At 26.2% G+C, this 25,468-nt stretch overlaps 4 protein-coding genes across 10 annotated transcripts in view; 2 read left to right on the forward strand and 2 right to left on the reverse strand.

Moving 5' to 3' along the window:
* LOC103572498 (calponin homology domain-containing protein DDB_G0272472) overlaps positions 1-12,582 on the reverse strand; it is a 28,985-nt gene extending 16,403 nt beyond the window's left edge. For all 6 annotated transcript variants that reach the window (XM_008551131.1, XM_008551128.1, XM_008551130.1 and 3 more), the window contains exon 1: positions 12,362-12,582. In XM_008551131.1, the coding sequence (XP_008549353.1) occupies positions 12,362-12,436 (75 nt within the window). In that variant the 5' untranslated portion in view covers positions 12,437-12,582. The remainder of the gene's footprint in view (positions 1-12,361) is intronic.
* A 2,567-nt stretch (positions 12,583-15,149) lies between these two features.
* Positions 15,150-18,285, forward strand: LOC103572515 (microtubule nucleation factor SSNA1). The gene is made up of 3 exons (XM_014441339.2): positions 15,150-15,318; positions 15,409-15,608; positions 18,118-18,285. Exons 1-3 carry the CDS (start codon positions 15,267-15,269, stop codon positions 18,226-18,228), a joined length of 363 nt encoding a protein of 120 aa, XP_014296825.1. The 5' UTR covers positions 15,150-15,266; the 3' UTR covers positions 18,229-18,285.
* Positions 18,286-18,375: 90 nt separating this feature from the next.
* Positions 18,376-23,644, reverse strand: LOC103572997 (beta-1,3-galactosyltransferase brn). Of its 2 annotated transcripts, XR_001345156.2 has the most exons (3): positions 23,516-23,644; positions 21,181-22,634; positions 18,376-21,074 (listed from the first exon to the last, which is right to left on the reverse strand). XR_001345156.2 is itself a non-coding variant. In XM_014441338.2 (2 exons), the coding sequence occupies exon 2, from the start codon at positions 22,571-22,573 to the stop codon at positions 21,275-21,277; it is 1,299 nt and encodes a 432-aa protein (XP_014296824.1). In that variant the 5' UTR covers positions 22,574-22,634; positions 23,516-23,644; the 3' UTR covers positions 18,376-21,274. The 2 variants fall into 2 exon arrangements, 1 of the variants encoding a protein (XP_014296824.1); XM_014441338.2 differs by having other exon boundaries at positions 18,376-22,634.
* A 166-nt stretch (positions 23,645-23,810) lies between these two features.
* LOC103572998 (retinoic acid receptor RXR) overlaps positions 23,811-25,468 on the forward strand; it is a 46,817-nt gene continuing 45,159 nt past the window's right edge. Inside the window, exon 1 of the mRNA XM_053741462.1 lies at positions 23,811-24,122. Within this exon, the coding sequence (XP_053597437.1) occupies positions 24,104-24,122 (19 nt within the window). The 5' untranslated portion in view covers positions 23,811-24,103. The remainder of the gene's footprint in view (positions 24,123-25,468) is intronic.

The following is a 25,468-nucleotide window of genomic DNA, read 5'->3' on the forward strand; positions in this document are numbered from 1 at the left end:
AATTTTAAATTTTTAAAACTTTTTTTCAGCTACGAATTGAAATTTAAAATTTTCTTGAGGCGTAAAAAGAGTTTTTTCAAGCGAAGAAAAAATTTTTTTAGGTGAGAAATTCTAGTGCTAAAAAAAAATTTTTTTTAAATTTTATAGTTCAAAATTTTTTTGGCGCCAAAAAAATTCTTTTTTCGTAACAGAGTGAATTTGTATAATAAATTATTACTATTATTTTCTGCACTGTAAAAAATTAGCGGAGTAAATTTAGAGTGAATGCGGAACGAAATTTACCCCGGAGTTTAATTTAATGTTGAAACTCGGGTCCAGAAATTAACTTCTAAAAAGAGTCTGATTCAGAGTTAATACAAATTTTAATGAAATCGAGATCACTCCGCTACACTGAAAAAAATAATCGGTAGCAGCTACCAATTGGCAATAGGTAGCTACTACCGATTATTTTTTGGTAGCAGCTACCAATTATTTTTTGGTAGTAGCTACTGATTATTCAGTAACAGTTACTGATTATTTCAATACCAGCTACCAAAAAAATCACTAGCGTTACCGAAAAAATCGGTAGCAGCTCTCAATTGACAATAGCTGGCTACTACCGATTATTTTTCGGTAACAGCTACTCATTATTTCAATACCAGCTACCAAAAAAATTCACTAGCTGTCACCGAAATAATCGGTAGCCGCTCTCAATTGACAATAGGTGGCTACTACCGATTATTTTTCGGTAACAGCTACTGATTATTTCGGTACCAGCTACCGAAAGAAAATCGCTAGCTGTTACCGAAATAATGGGTAGCGGCTACCAAAAAATAATTGGTAGCAGCTACAGATTATTTCGGTAACAGCTACCTATGGACAATCGGTAGCTACTGATTATTTCGGTAGCAGCTACCGAAAAAAAATCACTAGCTATTACCGAAATAATGGGTAGCGGCTACCAAAAAATAATTGGTAGCAGCTACAGATTATTTCGGTAACAGCTACCTATGGACAATCGGTAGCTACTGATTATTTCGGTAGCAGCTACCGAAAAAAAATCACTAGCTATTACCGAAACAATCGGTAGCGGCTACCAAAAAATAACTGGTAGTAGCTACAGGTTGTCAATAGGTAGCTGCTACTGATTATTTTTTTCAGTGTAGAATAAAAACTCCCAATTTACTTCGAATACAGAGTAATTTTTTTTGACTGAATAACAGAGTCAATTTGAATTGAATTAAAATCCATAATCACTCAAAATTCGCACCAAATTTTTTACAGTGCATTATTTTAATTATTAATATTATTAATTCACAATATATGCATAGTAAAATTCATGATTCTGACGCATGCGTTTTAAACACGGTATGAAAAATGACGGTACGTAGTACCACCAGGTAAACGTCCAGAAGTTGATGATTCATATGAAGAATGATAACTTCCAGGTCCACCACCGGATGATGATCTGGTATTTCTTTCAGTAGAATATGATCCATATGGTCCACTTTCGCGTTTGATCGTTGTCTCTTGGACTGTTCGCTGTGGGCGAGAGTATGGATTTGATGAACTTGAATTTGATGAATTGGTGTAACTGTAGCTGTACTGCTCTTCAGCTGATCTCACTCCAGTCGAAGGGTAGTCACGGACCACATAATGCCGCGGAGTCTGTACGGGGTTATACAATCACAATTGGAGACGCTTTTCCATTTCTTAAATTATCAGGGTTTCTTTAGGATTTCGTTAATTGGAAAATCGGGTCTTAAGGCTGAGAATTAAACAGTTAATTAATTATTGGGACAGTCCAAAATTTTAGGTGTTAATTTTATTTTTTTATGGTCGGTGATTTACTACACTGATAGAAAAACTATCTTGATTCAAGAAAAATTTTTTTTTCAAAATGTGGTTCTTGTTTCAAAATTTTTAATTGTTTTAATTTAAGAAATAAGTCTGAACAACAAAATTTAAATTCTCGGATAGAGAAAAAAAATTATTCGTTTGAGAATTGTATTCTTCAATGAAGTCTTTTTTGTTTTGAAACAAAATTCTGACATATTTCGCTTAAGAATTTCTTGCTCTTGGATTAAGATAGGCAAAATGTAGGTTAAAGACATTACCGACTTGTTTCGAAAATGGCGCGATTTTTAAATCAAGATATCAATTTACTCAGCTTGAAAAAAAACTTTTTTTTATTTTAAAAATAAAAAATTTTAAAGTGATTTTTTAGGACTACATTCATTTACTTCAGATATGTTAAAGTAGAAATTTATTTAAAAAAAAATTTTTTTTTTCATTACTTTAAAAACATCTTCCATCAAGGAATTATTACTTGAACCAAAAATTTAAAGTTCTTAAAATAATAATACGACATTTTTAGTTGAAGACAAGTGGTCTTGCTTGAAGAATTCAATAGTATCGATTGAAGATAATATAGTTTCGGGTCAAGACACGAGAGTTATCCATCAAAGATACAAAATCTTTCGAGCCAAGAAAATCTAAATCAAGACAAGAATTTCTTGAAGCAAGACAATCGGTTTTCTTCAGAAATAAATTCTTGGCTCAAGAAAATATTTCTTGAGTCAATATAAAATTTCTATCAGTGTATGGCTTTTTTATGGTTATTATTTTTGAACGGAACAGAAAAGCAACAAAAAGCATTGAAGGCAAAAAGATGCGATGTGGAATTTAAAAAAAAATAATGTTTTAGTTTTCTACTGTAGACACACAACGTGCGGGCCGACTATGATGCTAATTTTGTGCATATAAATATAACAATGTATTTTTTTTTGTAATTTTGAAATAACATTATAAATTATATACTTAGAATTTCATAAATACTTTTATAAGCATTACCTTGCCAAGAGACACGCAAGATTTACTTTCACACGCTAAATAATAAATGCTAAATGTAACTTAGTGTCTCACTGGAATAGAATTTGCTTACTTTAATATTATTATTATTATAATTTTAGATATGTTTTATGTTATGTAATAATTTATCATCACTTTTGTGTTTAGTTGAATGTAGTGTTTTATTAATTTGTCAGAATGTACATGATTTATACAGAGTTTTCGCTAAAAATTTATGACTATGGAGAGAAATTTATGGTAATGATTACAATATATTATGGGAATGGTTCTCGTACTGTGTGGTAACAAATTTTTTTTAAAAATCGATTATAGGGGTGGCGCCCGTAGAAATTATGGTAACAATTTTGATCTATATGGGTTTCATTTCTATACGATATCAGAATAGTTCCTATGGAGTTATGGTAATTTTTACTATGTCACTATGGTAATTGATACTATAATAGTATGGTAATAATTTCCATAAAGTATGGTAATGATTACTATGACAAATGGTAATGAATACTATAATATTATAGTAATGATTACCACAATTACGATAGTGATTACTATAACACTAAGATAACGATTACTGTAACAATATGGTAATGATTACCATAACATAATAGTAATGAGTACTATAGAAATATGGTAATCATTACCATATCTTATGTTAATAATTACTGTATCAATAATCATTACTATACAATATGGTAATGATGACCATACGAATATGATACTATAACCATAAAATTATAGTGATTATTACCATAATGTATGGTAACCATTACATAATCTTATGGTAGTAATTCCCATTCATTATGGTAATGTTTACCACAACGTTATGGTAATGATTATCATAACTACGATAATGATTACTATAACTCTAAGGTAACGATTACTATAACAATATGGTAACGATTACCATAACAATATGGTAACGATTACCATGATATTATAGTAATGATTACTATGAAAATATGTTAATCGTTACCATACATTATGATAATCATTACTATATTGTTGTCGTAATTGGTACCATCATATTATGGTAATCATTACCATAATGTTATGGTAATAATTACTATAACAATATACTCATCGTTACCATATATTATGGAAATCATTACCATACATTGTAGAAATGGTTACCATAATATTACAGTAGCGATTACCACAATATTATGGTAATAATTACTAAACAATATAATAATAATTACCATAATAATATGATAACTATGACCACAATATTATAGTGATTATTACCATAATGTATGGTAACCATTACCATAATCTTATAGTAATAATTCCTATTCATTATAGTAATGATTACCATAATAACGATAATGATTATCATAACACTAAGGTAACGATTACTAAAACAATATGGTGATCATTACCATACTGCTATCACAATTGTTACCACAATTTTATGGTAATCATTACTGTAACAATATATTAATCGATACCATATATTATGGCAATCATATTCCCATGCATTGTAGGAATGCTTACCATAATATTACGGTAGTGATTACCATAATCTGATGGTAATCATTACCATATAACTATTATAATTACTACCATAATCTTATGGTAATAATTACCATTATATATAGGATTTATTCCAATATACACTTAGGAAAAGTTACAATGTCATTATAAGATTTAGTCCTACTTGCTTATGGGAACTATTCCTATGAGTATGGTAATCATTACAATAATTATATTACCATGCGATATAGGAACTGTTACCATAGTGTTTCCTAGTGTTCCCTAGTTATGGAAACTTTACCCAGAACGTATAGGTCCATATTCCATAATTCCAAGTAATTTTTACCAGAACCGTATGGGATTATATGGTTACTGTAAATTTGTTTCCATGTAACTGATAGAATGATATTTTTATTACTTTTTTTATCGAATTCACATCAAAATGTTCTCTTTGTAATCATCTATATTATAAATGGAAAATGAATGAAAAAAAAATGTTTTATTCTATGGCTCAATGAAAAATAATTCCGAAATTTGTTCCCATTTTTATTTTTAAATAATTTACTGTTTTTTTTTTTATCTCTCCTCTTTAATCCGTTTTTTCAACACACCCACAATTTAATTATTTTCAATATATATTTAAAAAAACTCTACATAAAAAAAAAAAAAACCAGAGTACTGACACTAAAAAGCGACGAAAATGTCAAATACTCAGTCGTTATTTAAAATGATTATCATTACAATTCTTATTAATAAAGGAACGATTTTAGAAACGATACCACGAGGGTTTTTGCAAAGCGATAAGAATTCTAGTGTGACCACTAGCTGGTGCAATTGCATGTCGATGAGCACCAGGCTGTCTTGCAAGTACTCCTTTTTCAAAGACATATCCTTTGGAAGCCAGTTCAGCAGCGGCATCTAATCCAACTTTCGAAACAGTCCCGCCCTTAATCAATTGTCTTGTATGATCATCGTTTGCCAGATTTTTTCCACGTACTGAACCTTCTCTATCCTTAATTGTCGCATACTGATAAAACTCTTTCTGCGGGTCTTGTTTTTTACGCCCCCATACTGTAAATGGCTCGGGAACGAGTGAAGGTCGTGGTACAAATGGAACTTTTTCCCAAGGAAACAGTTCACGTTTCTAAAAACACCGAAAGCCTTGACAATTAGGCTTTTTTATGCTTTTCATACTCTATTTTTTGATCATACGGCGTTCTCTATCCATTTGTCTTCAATTAATAATTATTTCATCGTATTTCACTTCCACACCCACCCTTACTTATTAATAATCAACTAAATTATTATTTTAAGTAAATTAAACAAAATATACGCAGTCAAAAATATTGTGTACCTGTGTTAAAAATAGTCAGGGTTAAATTTTGTGTTAAACCAACACATTTTACTTAAAAATTTGAAATCGATATACACGGAGAGAAAATTATGGTAACAGTTACAATATATTATGGGAATGGTTCCCATACTGCATGGTAACTGGTTTTTTTTCAAATGTTGATTATAGGAACGGCACCCATAAATATTATGGTAATCATTCCTATAATTATGGGTATAATTCCCATATGGTATCGAAATAGTAAATGGTAACCATTACCATAATATGATGGTTATGTTTACCATAATATTATAGGAATAGTTACCATAATATATAGGGCTTGTTCTCATATACACTTAGGAACCATTACAATGTGATTATAAGTACGGTTACTATTTGCTTGTGGGAACTATTCCTATGAGTATGGTAATTATTACCATGATTCTTTCACATGCGATATGGAAACTGTTACCATAATGATAGGAATTGTTCCCATACTTATGGAAACTTTTCCAAGAAAGTATGGGTCTATATCCCATTATCCCAAGTAATCATTACCATAACGGTATGGAATGATATTTCTCTCCGTGTACTAGGGTAAATACACCGATAGATGGACATCTAGCAATAGATGGACGAATGTTATTTTAATAACTGATTACATAAAATTTAGGAATGAAAATGTAACATAATACATTTTTTTTTACTATATATCTTTCTGATGTTAGAAAATAATTTTTTTTAAATTTAATATATGTTATAATCATAAAAAAAATTATTTTTATTTGACGTGACGACGTTTTGCTTGAAAAGCGCCACCTCTACTAAGCATGTGACAGACAACCGGTAAACTATATTTGTTATAACTCATATAAATAAATAATATAATAAGATATGTTCATATGATTATGTTCGTATTTCATTAACAATTTTATTAATTTAATAATTAACTGATAAAATCAAAAAAATTTAAGAAAATTTGCCGTCCATCTATCGGAGACAAATTTCTAACCTTAACCCAATAGATGGACGTTGGATTTATCTGGTAAATTTTCAATTTTTTTTTTTTTTCATAACATTTAAATGAAATTGTTTGTTAACATAAACTCATTTATTTATTTATTTTTAAATATAAATAAAATGTAAGTAAAATAATAAATAATTTATAAATATTTATAAATCATTAATTAATATTACGTAATATATTATCATATATTTTGCATAACCTAGTATGTAAGAGTGAGAAATTTTTAAAGATGATAATAAAAATACTACATATATTTTTAAAATTATTATCTCACATTTGCTTTTTAATTAATTGAATTAAACACAAGCTGTTATAAGAAAAATTTAATAATTCTTTATATGCATAATAAGATGAAAATATCATTTGCAAGAAGCGTCCATCTAGGGGTTTCGGACTTTTTCTTAAATTTTCCTTTTTTGTAATCAACCACTACGTCATACAAAGTTTTATTTATTTTTTTCTAGTTAATTAAACATTTTTGCATAAGTATAATTCATTTTATTATAACTTATTCATATTTTATTGCTTTATTTTTATTGGAAAACATGAGAGTCTGCTTAGTCGTCCATCTATTGGTGCGCTTACCCTAAATTATATTTATTGGATATTCATTATAGTCAAATAAAATGTAAAAAGCCGTTTTTAACACAGATTCTGTTGATTTTAACACTTTTTTTACTGTGTATAAGAGGAGAGATAATTTTTCCAATTCTAATTTTGAATCAAATAATTCCAAATCATATTGCGTTTTTATAAATTAATATTTTGATAATAAAAATAATATATATATCTAATAACTGTCAGAATTTGACTGTTTGGTTGCCAAAGTTGTTTATAGTGCACAACGCCCTTGCAAACAAGTTCCAAATCAATTTTATTTTACGACATTGGCCAACTTTCTTTGACTCTTACTGTCAACATTATTTTTTTTTTTTTTTTTTTTTTTTTTTTTCCAAATTAGTTAAAACTATTTTTACTATTTTTTCATTCATCATTTATAAGCTAACATATATCCGAATGTGATACATATATTTATTTTTTTTGACATAAAATATTTTTTTACGATTACAGCCGTAAAAAATATGTTTATTCATACTTTTCTATATATATATGTATATGGTATGTATATAATAAAGCTTGCGACGTATGAATTTCTATGACGAAGTGAAGCTCCGTCGAATAAGAGAAGCCAAGTGGGGGATTCACGGACGGTCGGTACGTCGCGAGACTAAATTAGGGCAGCGTAACGCAACACCACGGTTTAAGTGTCTGACGTTTCTCTTGACGCTATTTGCAAAAGATACCGAAAGCTTTTCTCTCATCACACAATTATCTTATTATTATCTTGATAATAATAATCCAAGAATTTTAAAGATTTCATAATTTGAAAATTTCAAATTTGCCGCGTTGACAAAAACAATTTTTTTTTCTCAATTTATAAAATAAATTCGTGTATTTTTTTTTGGGAGGCTTGACTTCCGCTTATTTAAAAAAAATAAAAATATTCAAGTAATTATTATTTAAATATATTTTTTCATTGGGTCATCTAAGTTTAACATTTTGTTGGTCCCGGAAAATAGCTCTGTCTGAAAATAGTCTAACAGATGACCCTATTGCCCTCTTATAGTTATTTATATAGTTTCTTGATTTTTCTATGACGCACATCCGTTTAAAAAAAAAAAAAAAAAAAAAAAAAAAGTTGTTTTATAACAATACTGAAGTTAGCCGACGTCTGATAACTTTTGGATTTTTTTTTCTCGATGATAAATTAAAAAAAAAATATTTTGAAAAATTGCACTTACAGTTTTTTAAATTTCCTGCATGTGCATTTTTTTAGTTTGATGATTTTTTGAAAAATTCATTGAAAAAAAAAAATCCGAAAATTGTTAATTGTCTGTTGACTCATGATACTGGTTAGCTGACGTCTAATAAATTTTGGATTTTTTTTTCTCGATGATAAATTAAAAAAAAAAAAATTTTGAAAAATTGCACTTACAGTTTTTTGAATTTCCTACATATGCATTTTTTTAGTTTAACTGTTTTTTGAAAAATTCATTGAAAAAAAAAAATCCGAAAATTGTTAGTTGTCTGTTGACTCATGATATTGGTTAGCCGACGCCTAATAAATTTTGGATTTTTTTTTCTCGATGATAAATTGAAAAAAAAAATATTTTGAAAAATTGCACTTACAGTTTTTTAAATTTCCTACATGTGCATTTTTTTAATTTGACGATTTTTTGAAAAATTCATTGAAAAAAAAAAAATCCGAAAATTGTTAATTGTCTGTTGACAGAACCATATATAAATATTTGAATTAAAAAAAAAAATGAATTGATATTAAATGAAAATAAATAAAAATAGTTTGAATGAAGTATAAATATAACGGTTTAATTATATAGTAATTGAATGTGACTTTAAAAATAAATTATAAATAATTGATTGGATAAAGAGATGATGCCAAGTGACAATGTCTAGTTATCCGGTATTGGCACGTGGACGTTTTATTGTTAACAATAACTCCAGGGTGCCAAACATCAAGGGTATTTATTTTTTAATTACACAATATATATTTATTTATATACATCATTGTAAACGTCAATGAAAAAAAAATAAGAGAATTAACGTACAACATTTATATAATTATTAGTAAATTATATTATTTGAGGATCGTTATCACAATCAATAGTATGATAAATTTATGAAAGAAGAAACTCAAAAATTTATCAGGAAAATATTCAAATTAATTTGAACTAGGGTTTTTTTAAATTCAGACTTGTGAGACACCAAGTACATTTTTATTCGGGATATATTTCTGTATATATTTATATATTTATTGTAATGGTCAGAGTAAAGTGTGGAAGATGAAACATTTTATCGAGTTAATTGTTAAATAAATAAATAAATAGTATCGATATCTCATTTTTAAAATGACAGCGTAGAGTCAACGTTTCGGATTTCAAATATTTTTCGATTATTAATTAACATAATTAATATTATATATTTATATTTTATTTTAAAGAACGCCTTACGATCTTTGGTAATAAATATTTAATTTAAGTATAGGGGAAGAGGCAAAACGGGTAGGGGGCAAAATGGGGTACCCTCAAAATTTTGTAAAAAAATTTTTTGATTCCAAAATCACGTAAATATGAGTGAGCATTATTTTGAATTTGTTTTGTGTACTTAATGCAAAATAGTTTACTAATTTTCGTAGATTCCTAAAAACTATCAATTATTTCAAAAAGTAAAATATTATTACTTTTAGGTATAATACGTGACTTATTAGTGAAAGTTTATTAATTTATGGCGTAATCTATTAAAAAGTAATGATTGGTCAAATTAAGAATTGCTATCTTGGATACTGATTTTTTCAGCCGGAAATTGCAAAAATTACAAACTTTTATTTTATAAATTCGATATCACTGATCAATTATTAGCTTAAAATGTCATTTATTCATCATTATAAATTAATTTACAATATACATAAATCGAATAAGTGGTAAATAATAAAATGAAAAATTAGTATACTAGATACTGATTTTGTTGCTCATAAAAATACCGAAAATTTTTAACTCTTATTTTATAAATTCTATCCCATTGACTAATAATTAATATAAAATGTTATTTATTCGTTATTATAAATTAATTTATTATATACATATATCGAATAAGTCGTAAATAATAAAATGAAAAATTCGTATACTAGATCTTTATATATTTATATGTACGTTTACTAATTTTTCGGTTCCTCATTTTTAAAATTTTTCTGTTTATTTGAATAGTAAAAACTAGATACCAATTTCTCGATTCTCTTTCATATTAATTTTAATATACGAAGTGACAAATTTTGCTCTTCTGTGTATCAAATTTGAATATAAATAATAGCCATTTTGTAATGTACACGAAGAAAAAAACATAGTAAAATTTACTAAAAAATATGGGAATAATTACTAAATTGAGATAGTAATCTTGAAACGCTTATGATTTATATGAAAAATTAATAAACAGATAAGTAAATTTTACAAGTCGTTTAGTAAATTTTACTGTATTAGAATGGAAAAAAATTAAATTAATTTTTTATTAGCTTTTAACTTTTTATTATTATTGCTATCATTTTGATTATTATTGTTATTTATGTCATCTGTATTGGTGTTGGTGTCGATTTTTGTTTTTTAAAAAATCACTTGTTCCAACCGAGATTCGAACCCTGATCTCCCGCGCGCGAGTCCTTTCCTATGTCTAACGGCCCGATGTCTCCTTTGGACAAAAGTTTCAGAACTTGTAATACATATTTGTATATGCTATCCCCACCAACTTTTAATTTTATCTATACACAGTAGAATTTACTATACAGACAGTAAAAAAATATAATCGTGTTAGCAAAATATACATTGCTTATAGTAATTTTTAATATTTTGTATAGTAACAAATCCTATATTATATTAGAAAATTGACTTTCTTAAATTAGTATTTATTAATAGCACTTATAGTAAAATTTACTATACAAATAGTAAAAAATATAATCGTCTTAGCAAAAAATACATTACGAGTAATTTTGAATATCTTATTATGTAATTCTTACTAACTAGTAAATTCTACTAAACGTTTAGTAATAATTACAATACAGAATGTATTTTTTTACATTTGTTAGTAAATTGTACTATAAGGTTGTAATTTTTACTATATTTTTTTCTCCGTGTATGTAATGATCCATGTTTGATATTAGTATCGAATATTCTAATTTTAAGTCGAAAATAAACTACAAACTATTCAAATTTTAAACATCATTTTTTTCCGTGTACAATTTTTTTAATTTTTAAATTTAATTAACTTTTAATTATTTTTTTAATCTATTACTTTAAGCAACATATAATTGCTTTTTTAAAAATATCTTCTTTGGAATTAAAACTGACTTAAATCTTGTACTTTGAAGTTAATAATAAATAGTAATTAGCAAACAAAAATTACCAATTTAAAGTCGGTAGTTAAACTTTTTTAAAAATCTAAAGTGTCAGTCGAAAAATGTCAATGACTTTTGTTTTATGATAAAAACTATTAAAATTTTTTTTCTTCCTCTGCATCCAATAATTATGTGAAATGTAATTTTTCTTTACGTAAATTACTTACAAGAATATTTAATTTACCCAAATTTATTTAATATCCAGAAATTTTTTTCACCTTTAGGCTCCCCATTTTGCCCGCGAAATATGAAAATTTTTTTTTTACAGCAGTTTAAAATTTTTTCTATTCACTTTGAATATCATTAAAAAAAAAAAAACCTATTTGAGTCCGACTATTTCCAAAGTACCCCGTTTTGCCCCCTTCCCATAAAAAATAAAAGCCCGTGCAAAGCATTATAATTTTTTACATGCATTATTATTATTATTGTCAATGTTAATACTGACAATAGGTGACAACTATCTAATAAAATAATATTCGAAACTTTGACTCCTTAAAAATAAAAATAAAAATTACAGTAATTTATTATTGGAGTTTCAAATCTACGAAATTTTTTTTGTATCGGGGTTTCAACGGCATGACAACTTTATTTATTTATTTTTTTGTTTATGGTTAATAGCGTTTGCAGTGACATGTAATGTGTTAATTAATAATTAATGCATTCGATGGTCGACATTGATAATTAATAATAATTATAAATAAAAAAAAAAAAAATTACTGACCGTCACGGTGTAGTGCGAAGAAATCGGGCGTGTGTAGGGTCGTCGGGTTGTGTAGAAATCGCTTTCATAAACCATTTTCGATAATCGGTTTTGATAAAAATTCAAACAAACAGTAACAAACTTCGATAAATAAATTAAAAATATTCAAATGATTTTTTTTTTTTTAATCCGCAGATTGTCGGTGCGGTCACGGTGATAGTTCGGACAGTTCTGTTTTAAGAACGCGGGAAGACGAGAATGTTTTAGAACTTTAAACCCCTCCTTCCGTATTATACAAGCGAACGTTACTGATCTCTCCCTCCCTTAAATCCTAACAGATTTTAAATTTAATTGCGTCATTTAAACGACACGTCTGATGCATCTAAAGAAATAGAAATTGTGTTAAGGTTGTCCACATGACACTTGTTGGTTTATTTTTTAATTTTTTTTTAACCGACTGATCATCCGTATTTGAATTTTTTTTAAACACGGGGACAGGCATTCAATGATCAAGACGTTGCAGGACCGAAAATATTTTTTCTGAAGGTCTGATATATTTATAGTTTAATTGCAGTGATATTTATGTTTATTAATCTTATTATTGTTATTTAAATTTAAAATATAATTTAATACGAACGTAAAATTATATTTCTTATTTAAAAAAAAAATAAATAGGACATTTTTCAATAACATATTTTTAATATATTTATTTTGAGAAGTTGATTTACTGGTGATTGCGAGAAAAAACATTTGTTTCATTGGACAAAAATAAATTTTTGATAATTTAAATATTTGTTGTAATAATAAATTTTTTAAAAATAAATTATGCTGTAAGTTATAAATAAATTTATTTATTTACTTGCATTAGTTTCTTAATTTTATTATGTAGTAAAATATTTGTCATAAATATGTGAAGACGCCCATTTATTAAGGGTATGTAAGATTGTTTTTAGAGATTTTTTTAAAAAATTTTTTGTTAGCTTGTATAAATAAAAAATGAATTTCTGAGTCGCAATAAAATTTTTAACGTCAAAATAAATGGAGCCCCACTCCTGCATATTTTTGAGGTTATGACGTATGGAAGTAGATAAAAATATCTATTATTAATGTTTTAATATTTTAAAGTTGTAAGCTCTGCATTAATATCTATTTATTTAAAATTTTTTTAAAATTTATGTTACCTTTTATTTTATTCTCTGATTGAAAACTTCGATGGAAGAAAAATTATTATTTTCCCATTGAATATGATGGAAAGATTTTGGTCAGATCAAAATTATTTTTTTTGACTACTGTCTATATGACAATCTTGTTCAAGGTTTGAGCAAGACTGGTCTCAAGTTCGATAGACGTTAGTGTCTTTCCTTACGTCATGCTGCAGATACTTGTGGCAAGAATTCAATGGCAAGTCTTGTGCAAGCCTTACACAAGAAATTCGTGCCGGATTATCCCGCATGGAAAAACTATATATTGTTAAAAGTATATAAAAAAATATATGGTGAATATGTGATAAATATATAGCGGCAAAAATATCTATATTGAAAAATATATGTTTTTTACATATATTGGATTATATATTTATAATAATATATTTACCCATATATCATGATTTGTATTTTTCTATATATATTATTTCATATAATTCTCAATATATTCTTGCCATATATGGATAGTATATATATAATTTATAAGTATAATATAATAAACTTGATATATACTTTCATATATTTTGACCCATATAATTAGTGGTATATGATCTCTATATAATTGATTATATATGAAAGAATTTATATGTTTAAATATATGGTTCGCAGTATATTGTAATTATATTTTTCCAATATATTAAAACTTATATTTTTCGCAATATATTGAAAATTTTATTTTTTCAATATACTTTTTCAATTTCTACACAATTCCACGAAAAAAAAGTCAAGTTTATTATTTTTTTTTCTTTTCATTGATCTTGCATTTACTGAATAACTAACGCAATAACCTAAGAAGAGTAAAAAAAGTGCCATATATTTTATAATATACTGGAAATGATATATTTTGAAATTCACTGGAAAACATATATAAAAAATACAAAAAATACTATATATTAATTAATATACTACTTTCAATATAATATATCAATATAAAAAAAGATATATTAAAATATATATGTAAAACATACATAAAAAAGTCATATATTGATAAATATATTGGTAATATATTCTAGCAATATATTTTTATTCAATATATTATCATATATTAATACGGCAAAAAAATTAATATTATTTTATATATTGTACAATATATCACATTATAATATTCATATATTTTATCATATATGTTTTCACATATAAAGCTTTTTCATGCGGGATAACTCAATTCTGGAGAAAGACTATAGATGGAATTAGTTGCGCATGGCTTGCTGAAGATTTACTCAAGGCTCAAAAAATTGACCTCGGGCCTTGAGCAAATCTTGAGCAAGCCATGCGTAAGTACACGGAAAGAAAATTCCACTAAAATTTTCAATGTTAACATCGTAATCGTGGATTAGACTTTCATTGGCAGTTGTCATCCTGTAACTTTATTTTTACTATCTTATTTCTTGCGCATATCCTTAATTTTTTTTGTCACCGATTTATTGGTCAATTAATACAAAAATTTTTAGTTGCCTGTTAATTGTACGATCATGTTGAAACTAAACTTTCGCGCGCAAATTGATTGTTTAAAATACAAAAGTCTCCGTAGACAAATTCCACCTTACTCCATAAATCATCACTAACTCCATCAAGCGGTGTCATTTGAAAAGTTATTTTCAAAATTATTTACAAACATCAACGATCTAAACAAACACAAACAAACATAAATTAATGCGAAACAAAAAACAAATAAATTAATAATAATTATTTTAGAAAAATTTAAAAAAATATATATTTTAAAAATGTCTCAGCATGGCGCGGCTTTGCAAACGTATAATCAAGAACTTGTCAAGTGTAAGTAATTTATAACCTCATTGTTTTTTATTATTGTTTACGTATTATGAATATTTCGTTTGATTAAAAATATTTTAAATTGTTATGTAGGTTTAGAAGACGTAAAATGTAAAAGAGCAAGTTTACAAGCCGAGATAGACATTGAAGAAGAAGAAAAACATATTCTAGAACGTGAAATTAAAAAAATGCAACATAAATTATCGCAAATAAATGACAGTCTCAATAAAAAAATTTTAGTTAGAAATGAATATAATAGAATTATTTCAGATACAGAAGCTCATTATATGAAGGTCATTATTTTTTAATAAACAAATAATTATTTTTAAAAATAATAATGTGAATATAGCAGACGTCAGACAAATATAAATTATTAATAGAGTAAATAATTTTTAAAAAATGCACTTATTAATTTCAAAATTTTTTAAATGCGCATTTTTTAAAATTTAATTTTATTAATTACTTACTCTATTTATTTAAAATTTTAAATTTGTCTGATGTTTACTACATTTACACTCATTTAAAAATATTCTCATTAAAACGCTGAGAAAATTTTTTTTTCGTCAGATTTTTTGTGTTTTGGTAACTTTGGAACTCTAGTAAAAATTCAAAATCTAATTAAGTAATTAATTAATTTTGAAAAACTCTCGCTAATTTTTATGAAAAAATAGTCTATTTTTGGGAATTTCTTGCGACTTTATCATGAAAAATAAATATACAAACACTGCTAGGGATGATAAATCAAGTCTTGAATTATGAAAAAAAATTTTTTTCATTTATTTTTATAAGTATGTTCATACAAAAGGTGTACTCTAACGTAGTTATAATTTAAAGACAAGTCGGCTCAATCACGATATCTCAGCAATGGTTTATCTGAAACAAAAATGTCATAGTGTCTTAGATTTGGTATGACAGTGGCTAAGAGATAGACTAGCGATATTAATTTTAGACCATTTTTACTTCTAATTAAAAAAAATTTTTAAATTGAATGAAAGTGTTTTTTTCGACGTTCGTGTTCATACTCAATGATAACTATTAAATTCGTAGGAAATAGGACCAGGAAATAAATGAATTACTGTAAAGTATAATTTGAAACGTTGTGTCATGGTGAAAACCGTAATATTTAAAGTTTTGAGATTAATTAACAACAATTAATTTAAAATCGAACTTTTATAATAATAATAGGCCTGATTATGGCATTTATGTTAAGATATAAGGCCTTTCTCCATAGTTTCTATGCAATAGACAATTGAATTATAATAATAAGTTGCTGAGGAAGTCATAAATAAATGACGAAACGTTCAATTTATTTAAAGTAATTCATTTATTTCCTGGTCCTATTTCCTACGAATTTAATAATTGAAGTGTTTTTTTTTCGCTGTTATTTGTAAAAAAAAATTAGTCAAAATCAAAATTTTAACATGATTTTAGTCTCCTGTAAGTACTCATGTGTAGAATATGTGGTTAAAATTTCAAAAGAATCAGCCCACGGTTCCGGAGAAATCGTGATTGGCGTCAGCGAAAACGTAGTTTTGAGATAAATGTGTTTAAAGTTTTTTTTCTTGTTCAGAACTTTCGTTTGCTTCTAACTTGGCCTTTTTTTCCGTTCTGTTCTCTGATGTGTCCAAGTTGCGGCAGTTCACATATTCGATCTTTAGATTCAGAAAAATACACTTACACTGCTTGGACTGCCATAAAAATTTGGCACAATATGCTTGGATACATATTAGGGTGATTCAAAAAATAACAAATTTTTTTTTTCTTCTCTCAAATTTTATTTTTTATTTATTTTTTTTATTTTTTAATTTTATTCCCTACAAATTATCTCTGATGAAGTTTTTTCGAATTCCGCATTGTTTTCTAGTTATTTTTATTTTAATGTCAAGCTCATAAAAGAAATAGTTTTCTGATCGATTTTAAGATCTTGACATAACAATAAAAATAACTAGAAAACAATGCGGAATTCGAAAAAACTTTATTAGAATAACTTCTAGGGAATAAAATTTTCTACAAAAAAGGTCCTATGATATTTTGTGATAAGTCTGATAGTTTCGCCGGAAAAGTAAAAAGATCTCAAAATTTAATATAAATTCAACTTGAACCTCAAATAACTTTTGAACAAATAGATTTATCAAAAAATGATAAGAAACTTTTTTTGAAGAGCATTCAATTACCTACAAGAATATCTCTGCCAATTATTCTTACGACGCATTGTTAGCTACTTATAAAAATCAGAACTTGCAAAAAAAAAATTTTCCATGTTATTCTTATGGGAAATAGAAAAGTGCAATGCAGAATCTCTTAATGTTAATATTAAGAGCTCTCATTTTCACAGGCGTCTTTTTATATCTAAATGAAACTTTTGAATCTGTTTGTGAGAAGAAAAAAAAATTTGTTATTTTTTGAATCACCCTTATACATATACATTACAAAAATGTAAAAAAAAAAAGGAAAACGATTTTTGAAAAATGATCAATTAGACTACACCCTTAAAACAAGAATTTAAACTTGACTTCCTAAATTTGATTTTCAATTTTTAAAAATCGCGCCAATATCAAGTTATTTTTAACCAACATTTCAAAAAATCACATTATCATACCCTGATTTTTTAAGATCCGTAATATTTCTTCTTACTAATTATTTATCAAAATTTTTTACAATAGTTTCAAATAATTTTCCACCAATTTAATGAGAATGTTTTCTTAATTTATTTTTAATATCAATAAATAAAATTCAATTTATTAAAGTTCATTAATCTTTTATTATTGATTAAAATAATTATTATAAATATTTTTTTAATAGATTGTCGATAGCTCGCAAATGCTTTTAGCTGTTGTCCAACGTGAAACATCAACATTGGATCAATCATTGAGAAAATCAACTACAGACAAGTCACAATCACACCATCAATGACCGATAACTCATTAAAAATAATAGATAATTTAACAATTACGTATTTATTAATTATAACTGATGACTCAAGCCATCAATAACTAAGTATTTAATTTATTTTTTAAAATGAGAGTACAAAACATTGTAAATAACTTAAATTTTATGATAGACTTTTATAAAATATATTTTAAACCATTTTTACATAAATATATCACTAGCCTATGGTGTAATTGTTCATAGTAATTAAAAAATTCATTATTAGGATTGAGACCAATTACATTTAAGTATTGCTATATTTGTCTAGTTAACAGTTTTTTTTTTTTTTATTGAAAATACTTGATGATTTTGTAGTTACAAATTATAATTTATTATCGAGTATTTGAATATCGCTTGGTCGTTACATCTACTAATATTGAAATTGCTCATATAAAAATTATATTCATCACAGTATAGTATCAAATTCCTATTTTTGTTTGCCTAATTATCGACTAATTAAATAAAATTAATAAATTATTAAATTAATTTCGTTTTTCCTAAGCAATTCAGAGAGTTTTTTTTTTTGTTCATAAGTAAACTTTTTAAATTATTTTCTATCTAAATTTTCCTATTATATCTATTAAATAATTAACTAATAGAATTTTTAAAAAATTTTTAAAACTCTATTTTTTTTAAGTATCTTCAAATGCATTTTTGGAGTCTGATACAAAGTTTTGATTTTAGTCGTAATTATTTTTTTTTACAGAGAAAAAATGGATTTCTTAGCAAAAAATTTTTACTAACCCTAAGAAATTTTTTCTAGTTTTAGGACAATTTTTGTTTTCATTTCATAATGGAAATTTTTTTGCGCCATACCAAGAAATTTTTGTTTTGTGTACAGTCTAAAATAAACTATTATCAAACAATGTCTTTTATGCCTCAAGTAAAAAAAATTTCTTAATTGATTTTTATTACGAACTGATATTTTAATGTTCATAATTTCAATCAGAAACAGAAACAGAAACAACTTGAAGATGGCTTAAAAAAAAACGAAACAAATTCTATTTTGTCTCAAAGCCGAGTTTTTTTTTAAATAAATAAGACGCACAGATATTGGTCCTAGGAGTCATGGACTTTTTGTAAATAAAATATCATCAAATAGACGATAAATGATTTTAGGTGCTCCGTCTAAATATCTACGACAAAATATCCGTAGACAAGTTTTTATTGGTATATGTTAACATATTATTTTGGAAGAATTTGAGGATGTTACTCTCAAAATCTGAAAAGTGTATATTAGACTGTTTCATATTAGGGGGCTATTTTTATTTTTTTGATGAACTTTGAAAAATCGAATGGGTGTCTTAAAATATGGTGACAGTTAAAATTTGAGCTCTTAATATTGATATTTAGAGGTGGCTATTGATAATTTTCGATTTTTCATTTAGTAACATGGTGAAAAATACATAACTTCTGAAAAAATCAAGATACAAGAAATCTCTTTTTAAAGATTTCGTAGCAAATTTACTGATCTAGAAAAAAGGTCCTCTATGATTTTTGCATAAATTCACGCATTCACAAAATATCCGACGTCAAAGTTTGATAAAATCCAAAGAACTTGTTTTTACTCGTTCTGAATTTTATACCATGTCAACTAATGAGAATTCAGCAATTCTCGAAACAATTTTTTGTAGGAAATTGAATGCTCTACAAAAAAAGTCTCTTATTATTTTTTGATAAATTCATCTGTTAAAAAGATATTGGAACTTGAAGTCAAGTTAGAGTAAATTTTGAGATCTTTTTAATTTTCCACCGAAACTATCGGACTAATCATAAAATGTCATAGAACTTTTTTTATAGACAATTTTATTTCCTACAAATTATCTCTGATAAATTTTTTTAAAATTCTGCATTTCTCTTTTAGTTATTTCCATTTTTATGCCGAGTTCCTAAAAAAATAATCTTCTGATCGATTTTAAGAGCGACAAATTTACTAAGTTAATAAGTTGAATTTACTCCTATCTTGCGGTTAATTCGACTGCACCCTGCAGTAACAAATACTCCAGGCAGGAGTTGAGAGTACTACAGAAGGAGCACTTCCCGCTATTTCGCCACTTTGAGGTTAATCTGTTGTGTATATTCAATTATTAAAGCGTCTCATAAATAATCATCTGACTTTTTTAAAACCCAAAAATTAACAATTAAAATTTTTTTTTTATTCTGCTTATTCTTACGGCGCATTTATGATAAAAAAGGTCGTGAGAAAAAAAATAAAAATTTCGATAGCTTTTTTGCCGTTAAAAGTTGGAAAAAAAAATTGGCTTTCATGTTTTTGGATAAAATTTCTATTTTATCTTTTTTGATAATATTGATGTATTTTTTTTTTTTAATGTACATAAAACAATGAACAATTAAAAAAAAAACTGATCAATTTGATCAAAAAAAATTTAACATGGCCCAGCATGGGTGGACCCTATTTGTAAATAATTACCATGTTTAGTATATACAAATAACTCAATAAGTGATTTTTAAAAATAATTTCTAAAAATTTGAGGTTATATACCGTTTATTTTTACGTAACCGCATATCGAGTAAATTGAACTACAATTGGAGTTACAAATACCGCATGCTGTGGCATATCTTACTTTTTTCGATAGTTGACGCTTAACTACAATATTGTAGTAAATCTAACCACAATTTGGAGTTGTCTCATGTCATACTACAGCCTGTGGTAAATGGAACTCAGTTGTTGTTGCCATTACTACAATTTATTTTCCGTGTACGTGTTAAGCAATGATTTACTCCTGTTCTAATATCAATCAATCACATTTAAATGTGTTTTTCTTTATTCGTCGATTACTGCGCAGAACAGTAATCAGTACTACCTATTTCTAAAAAATACCATACATTAATTTCGATAAATATATGTGCTTTCTGATTGATAATTGATCCCTAATTTACACATACTATGTTTATATAAAATTATACTTTACACACATATTATTTTGTTTGGTTACTTTGTATGCAGACATTTAGTGACGTTTCTGTTTTTGGATATTTTGTCGTAGATATTTTGTTACATAACCCAAATTTACGCATTTCCTAATGATTTTTGTTCATTCCACACATGCATCAATTCAGCAGGATCTCCGTAGCCATGTGACGTAATAACATATTTATAATTATACTTAGTATATTCTTTTTTATAAAAATGAAACTCATCACAGTGAAAAGGTTCAATGCCCGCTTTCTTCGCCACTAAACCCAAATAGATGTCATCGAATTTAAAGTGTTTTGTATAAAAACTCGTGTAATACAAATCAATAAGCGCCTCTTTAGACAATATATACGCACCCGCAGTGACGTACGGTGGCCACATGTCATATTTATACTCATCTAACGAAACGTACCATTTAGACGATTTATAACGATGTGGTGACGATACAAATACGTACCCAGCAAATAGCATTACGTCATTCGGTAGCTCAAAATCGAATACTTGTCTACGTTTCCTAATTAAACCCCCATCACTATCGTTATTTAAACTCTCATTATTCAAAGTTACATTTAATTGGTATCTATATTGATTATCAGTACTCGTTTTATTCATAGAATTAGAACTATTACTATTTGGCAAATGGTTAACTAAATTTGGCACATCAGATTCGCGTATCTCACGTTTATGTGGTCCACCGATTCTACTTGGATCCTGTAGATAATCTGGATAAGACGTCGGGTTTCTTATAAATCTCAATACGTTTTTAACAGACACGTAAATGTCGTCATCAACGAACATGTAAAATTTTGAATTCAGGCAGTAGTTAACTGCCCATTTTAACCCCATCATTGTTTTTATTGTATTGTTGTAATAAGTATCGATATAATTTCCTTGAACGATGTCTTTATGTTTTTTTATTTCGTCATCTAATTTTGACTGTAATTTTTTATTTTCCATTGGATTGATGCCCAATAAAAAGACAGTGCGCGTTGGTACGTCGAAAAAACGTTTCTTGTGACCCCATGAATTTCTTATCGCGTTGCGTCGATCAAAATTGTCGATCGCTGATTTCACGATAAATATTATTCTCAGTGTATGATAGTCGTTATCAATACAGTTCTCTTTGATATCATGGATGTAATCGTAATTGTAAGTATTTATTGGCTCGATTTCGGGCTTCTTGTTGTGCTTCAGAGCCTCTACTGATGACGACACATCGCCTTCGTAAGGATATGAGAAATTGTCTTCGAATGATACTTCGAATATGTGAGTAAATATTCCGAAGAATTGTAATATCATTAATATCACGAATGTTGTGCATACATGGCGGAATTTTATGTGGAGAATTGATCGTTTTAGTGCTGGAAAGAATCGCTCCAGAATGCAGAACATTTTTGCTTTCGTAATATTTTTTTTTTCACATGTTTGTGATTTGATAGGAGGATTTTTTTATCTGAAACAGAAAAAATTATTGCAAGAATCGAATGGAAGGTTTTAGATAAAAATATATTATCTAAAAGTGTGCAAATAATTCCAATGAATTATTCGTATCGAATCGAACTTCGAATTGAATAATTTGAACTTTCGACAGATACATGGAAAAAACAGAATATTAAAAATTCGTATACTAGATCTTTATATATTAATATGTACGTTTACTAATTCTTCGGTTCCTCATTTTTTAAATTTTTCTGTTTATTTGAATAGTAATAACTAGATACCAATTTATCGCTTTTTTTTCATATTAATTTTAATATACGAAATTACAAATTTTGCTCTTCTGTGTATCAAATTTGAATATAAACAGTAGCCATTTTTCTGATGTCTGCTACATTCATGATGTAGAAATTAACAGACATTCAAAAATTTTCGGATTTTTTTTTCACCAAATAAATTATAAAAATAAAAAAAAGTAAAAATATGCACATGTAGAAAATTAAAAAAACTACAGGTGCAATTTTTTCAAATATTTTTTTTTTATAATTTATTGTTTTAAAAAAAAAATTATAAAACGCCGGCTATGATCCTGAAGTTAGCAGACAATAAGAAAATTTTTTAATTTTTTTTTTCAAAAATGAAATTTAAAAAAAAAAATAAAAAAATGCACATGTAGAAAATTCAAAAAACTATAAGCGCAATTTTTAAAAATAATTTTCTTTTACAATTTATTGTTTAAAAAAATAAATAAAAAAATAATTAAACGTCAGCTGACTTCAGAGTAAATTATTTATAAACAAAAAAAATTAATTATCGCCGTGTGCTATTCTCAGAATCACAATTAATATTTAATTTAATTTACATCTCATAAAATATTTATAATTAAAATATATTTACCAAAACATTTCACATTAAATTCATTGCATTTATTAAATAATCATTGCAATTAATTAATCGATAAATAATTAACTTAACAACTTTTAAAAAATTCAATTATTTACTATCCTCTTACTTCAATTAACCTGAAAAAAATAAAACAAAAAATTATTTTCAGTTCAGGTAATCCCCTAGAAACCCTAGATCCTAGAAATTTAAAATTTGAAAAAAAACTCCCCAGCGCAGTCAGTAGCGCCACCTCTTAGTAGGTCACGAACTTTAAAATCAGTCAAAAAAAAACCATTTAAATGATCTAATTATTTATAAAAAAGTAATTAAATAAACTGAAGATAATTAAGTATTTAAAAAAAAAAATAAAGAAAGTTTGACTTGGAGTTTTAGTAAATTATTTAAATTTTGAAAAGTTCAACGACCTTGGGGTAATTGTGACACAAGTCACCGGCCATGTTTATAACAAACTGTATTTGAGCCAGTGACGATAGTTTATATATATTTTATAAAAAGTGATTTTACTGAATTAGTGATTTAAAATATTTATATAAAATACTATTAGTATATATTGTGAGTGGTGCAATTTAAAATTTAAAAATGGAAACAAGTGATAGAGGTGAGTAATGAAAGAATAATATTTAAAATCTAACAATATGTAGCTCTGACACAAATCATGACTGAGGGCAATGGCAGTGTCAGGGTCGAAACATAACTAGTTCACTGACCGCATTTGTAACTATTATTTTTAATTTCATATATTTTTTTAATCTACTCTTGTCTTTTATTACTAATTTTTAATTACTAGGGATTTTAATTGTTTAATTGATGATTAATTGCTTTTGTTGTCATCAGCTTTATTGTCCATTCAACTTTTTATCATCAGTGAAATTAAACTTTTATTTTTTATTTTAATTACTTAAAAATGTTCCATTTATTTATTAATTTAATTTGTTTTTAATTACAATCAGAAATTCTTTTTTTTTCGGGTTGAATTTTTATTTATTTATTTATTTTTTTTTTTTTTTTTGAGGTTATTTTAGTGTTCTATTGTTTTTTTTTTGTTGATTGATTGGTTTTGTTGTAAAAGAAGAATTTTTTTTTAAATTATAGAAGGAAATTTTTATTTATTAAACAAAAATTGTTTGAGGAAAATAAGCTGGAGTAGAGTGACATCTAGTGGTAGTTTTTGTTGACTAAAATAAATGTGATGGTAAAAAGTTTTCTGTTTTTTTTTAAAAATGAAAATTGTATTGACTAAAAAATCGGATTAAAAATAAAATATAAGATTGGAGTTTTGTAAAGTAGGGCAGCGTTCAGAATTTAAAATTTAAAATTTCAGAAAATTTGAAAATTGCAGTTGGAAATAATAATTTTATTGAAAATAATTATCAGTAATTTTAGAGTTTATAATGTACTTTTGATTAAAACTTTTAATAGAATTTTCAAATTTTTATTTGAAAGTGTCCATGGAAAAAAAGAATTTCTTGGCGCAAGAAAAATTTTGCAAACTGAAATAAAACTAAAAATTTTCTGAGGGCTAGAAAAAATTTCTTGGAAAAAAAAAAATAGAAAAATTACACAAAAAAAAGGATTTTTTGACGCGAAAAAATTTTTTACTCGCCCAAAAAAAATTTTACTTACCTAAGAAATTTTTTGCATTATAAATTGAAAAAGAGAATTTTCTTGGGGCGAGAAAAAAATTTTTGTGCCAAAAAGTCCGTTTTTTCTGTGTAATTTTTCCTATTTCCTTTTTAAAGAAATTTTTTCTAGTCCTAAGAAAATTTTTAGTTTCATTTTATTAGACAAAATTTAAAAATCCAAAAGAATTCTTAATACTTTAAAAATTATTTTCTAAAAACATCATTTTTTTGTATTTAACAAATATTTCTTATTACAGATAAGAGTTTATTTCTTAATATTTAAGAAATCATTCCTAAGATACTAAGAAATCTTTTTAAATTC

Source organism: Microplitis demolitor, chromosome 8 (assembly GCF_026212275.2).
Source record: "Microplitis demolitor isolate Queensland-Clemson2020A chromosome 8, iyMicDemo2.1a, whole genome shotgun sequence".
Lineage (NCBI taxonomy): Eukaryota > Metazoa > Arthropoda > Insecta > Hymenoptera > Braconidae > Microplitis > Microplitis demolitor.

Excerpts from the sequence above, each read along its gene's own strand:
- LOC103572515 (XM_014441339.2), top strand. The coding sequence starts at position 15,267 with ATGTCTCAGCATGGCGCGGCTTTGCAAACGTATAATCAAGAACTTGTC. Across the intron at positions 15,319-15,408 it reads TAATCAAGAACTTGTCAAGT|GTTTAGAAGACGTAAAATGT; the intron begins GTAAGTAATTTA and ends ATTGTTATGTAG. Across the intron at positions 15,609-18,117 it reads CAGAAGCTCATTATATGAAG|ATTGTCGATAGCTCGCAAAT; the intron begins GTCATTATTTTT and ends TTTTTTTAATAG.
- LOC103572997 (XM_014441338.2), bottom strand. The coding sequence starts at position 22,573 with ATGTTCTGCATTCTGGAGCGATTCTTTCCAGCACTAAAACGATCAATT.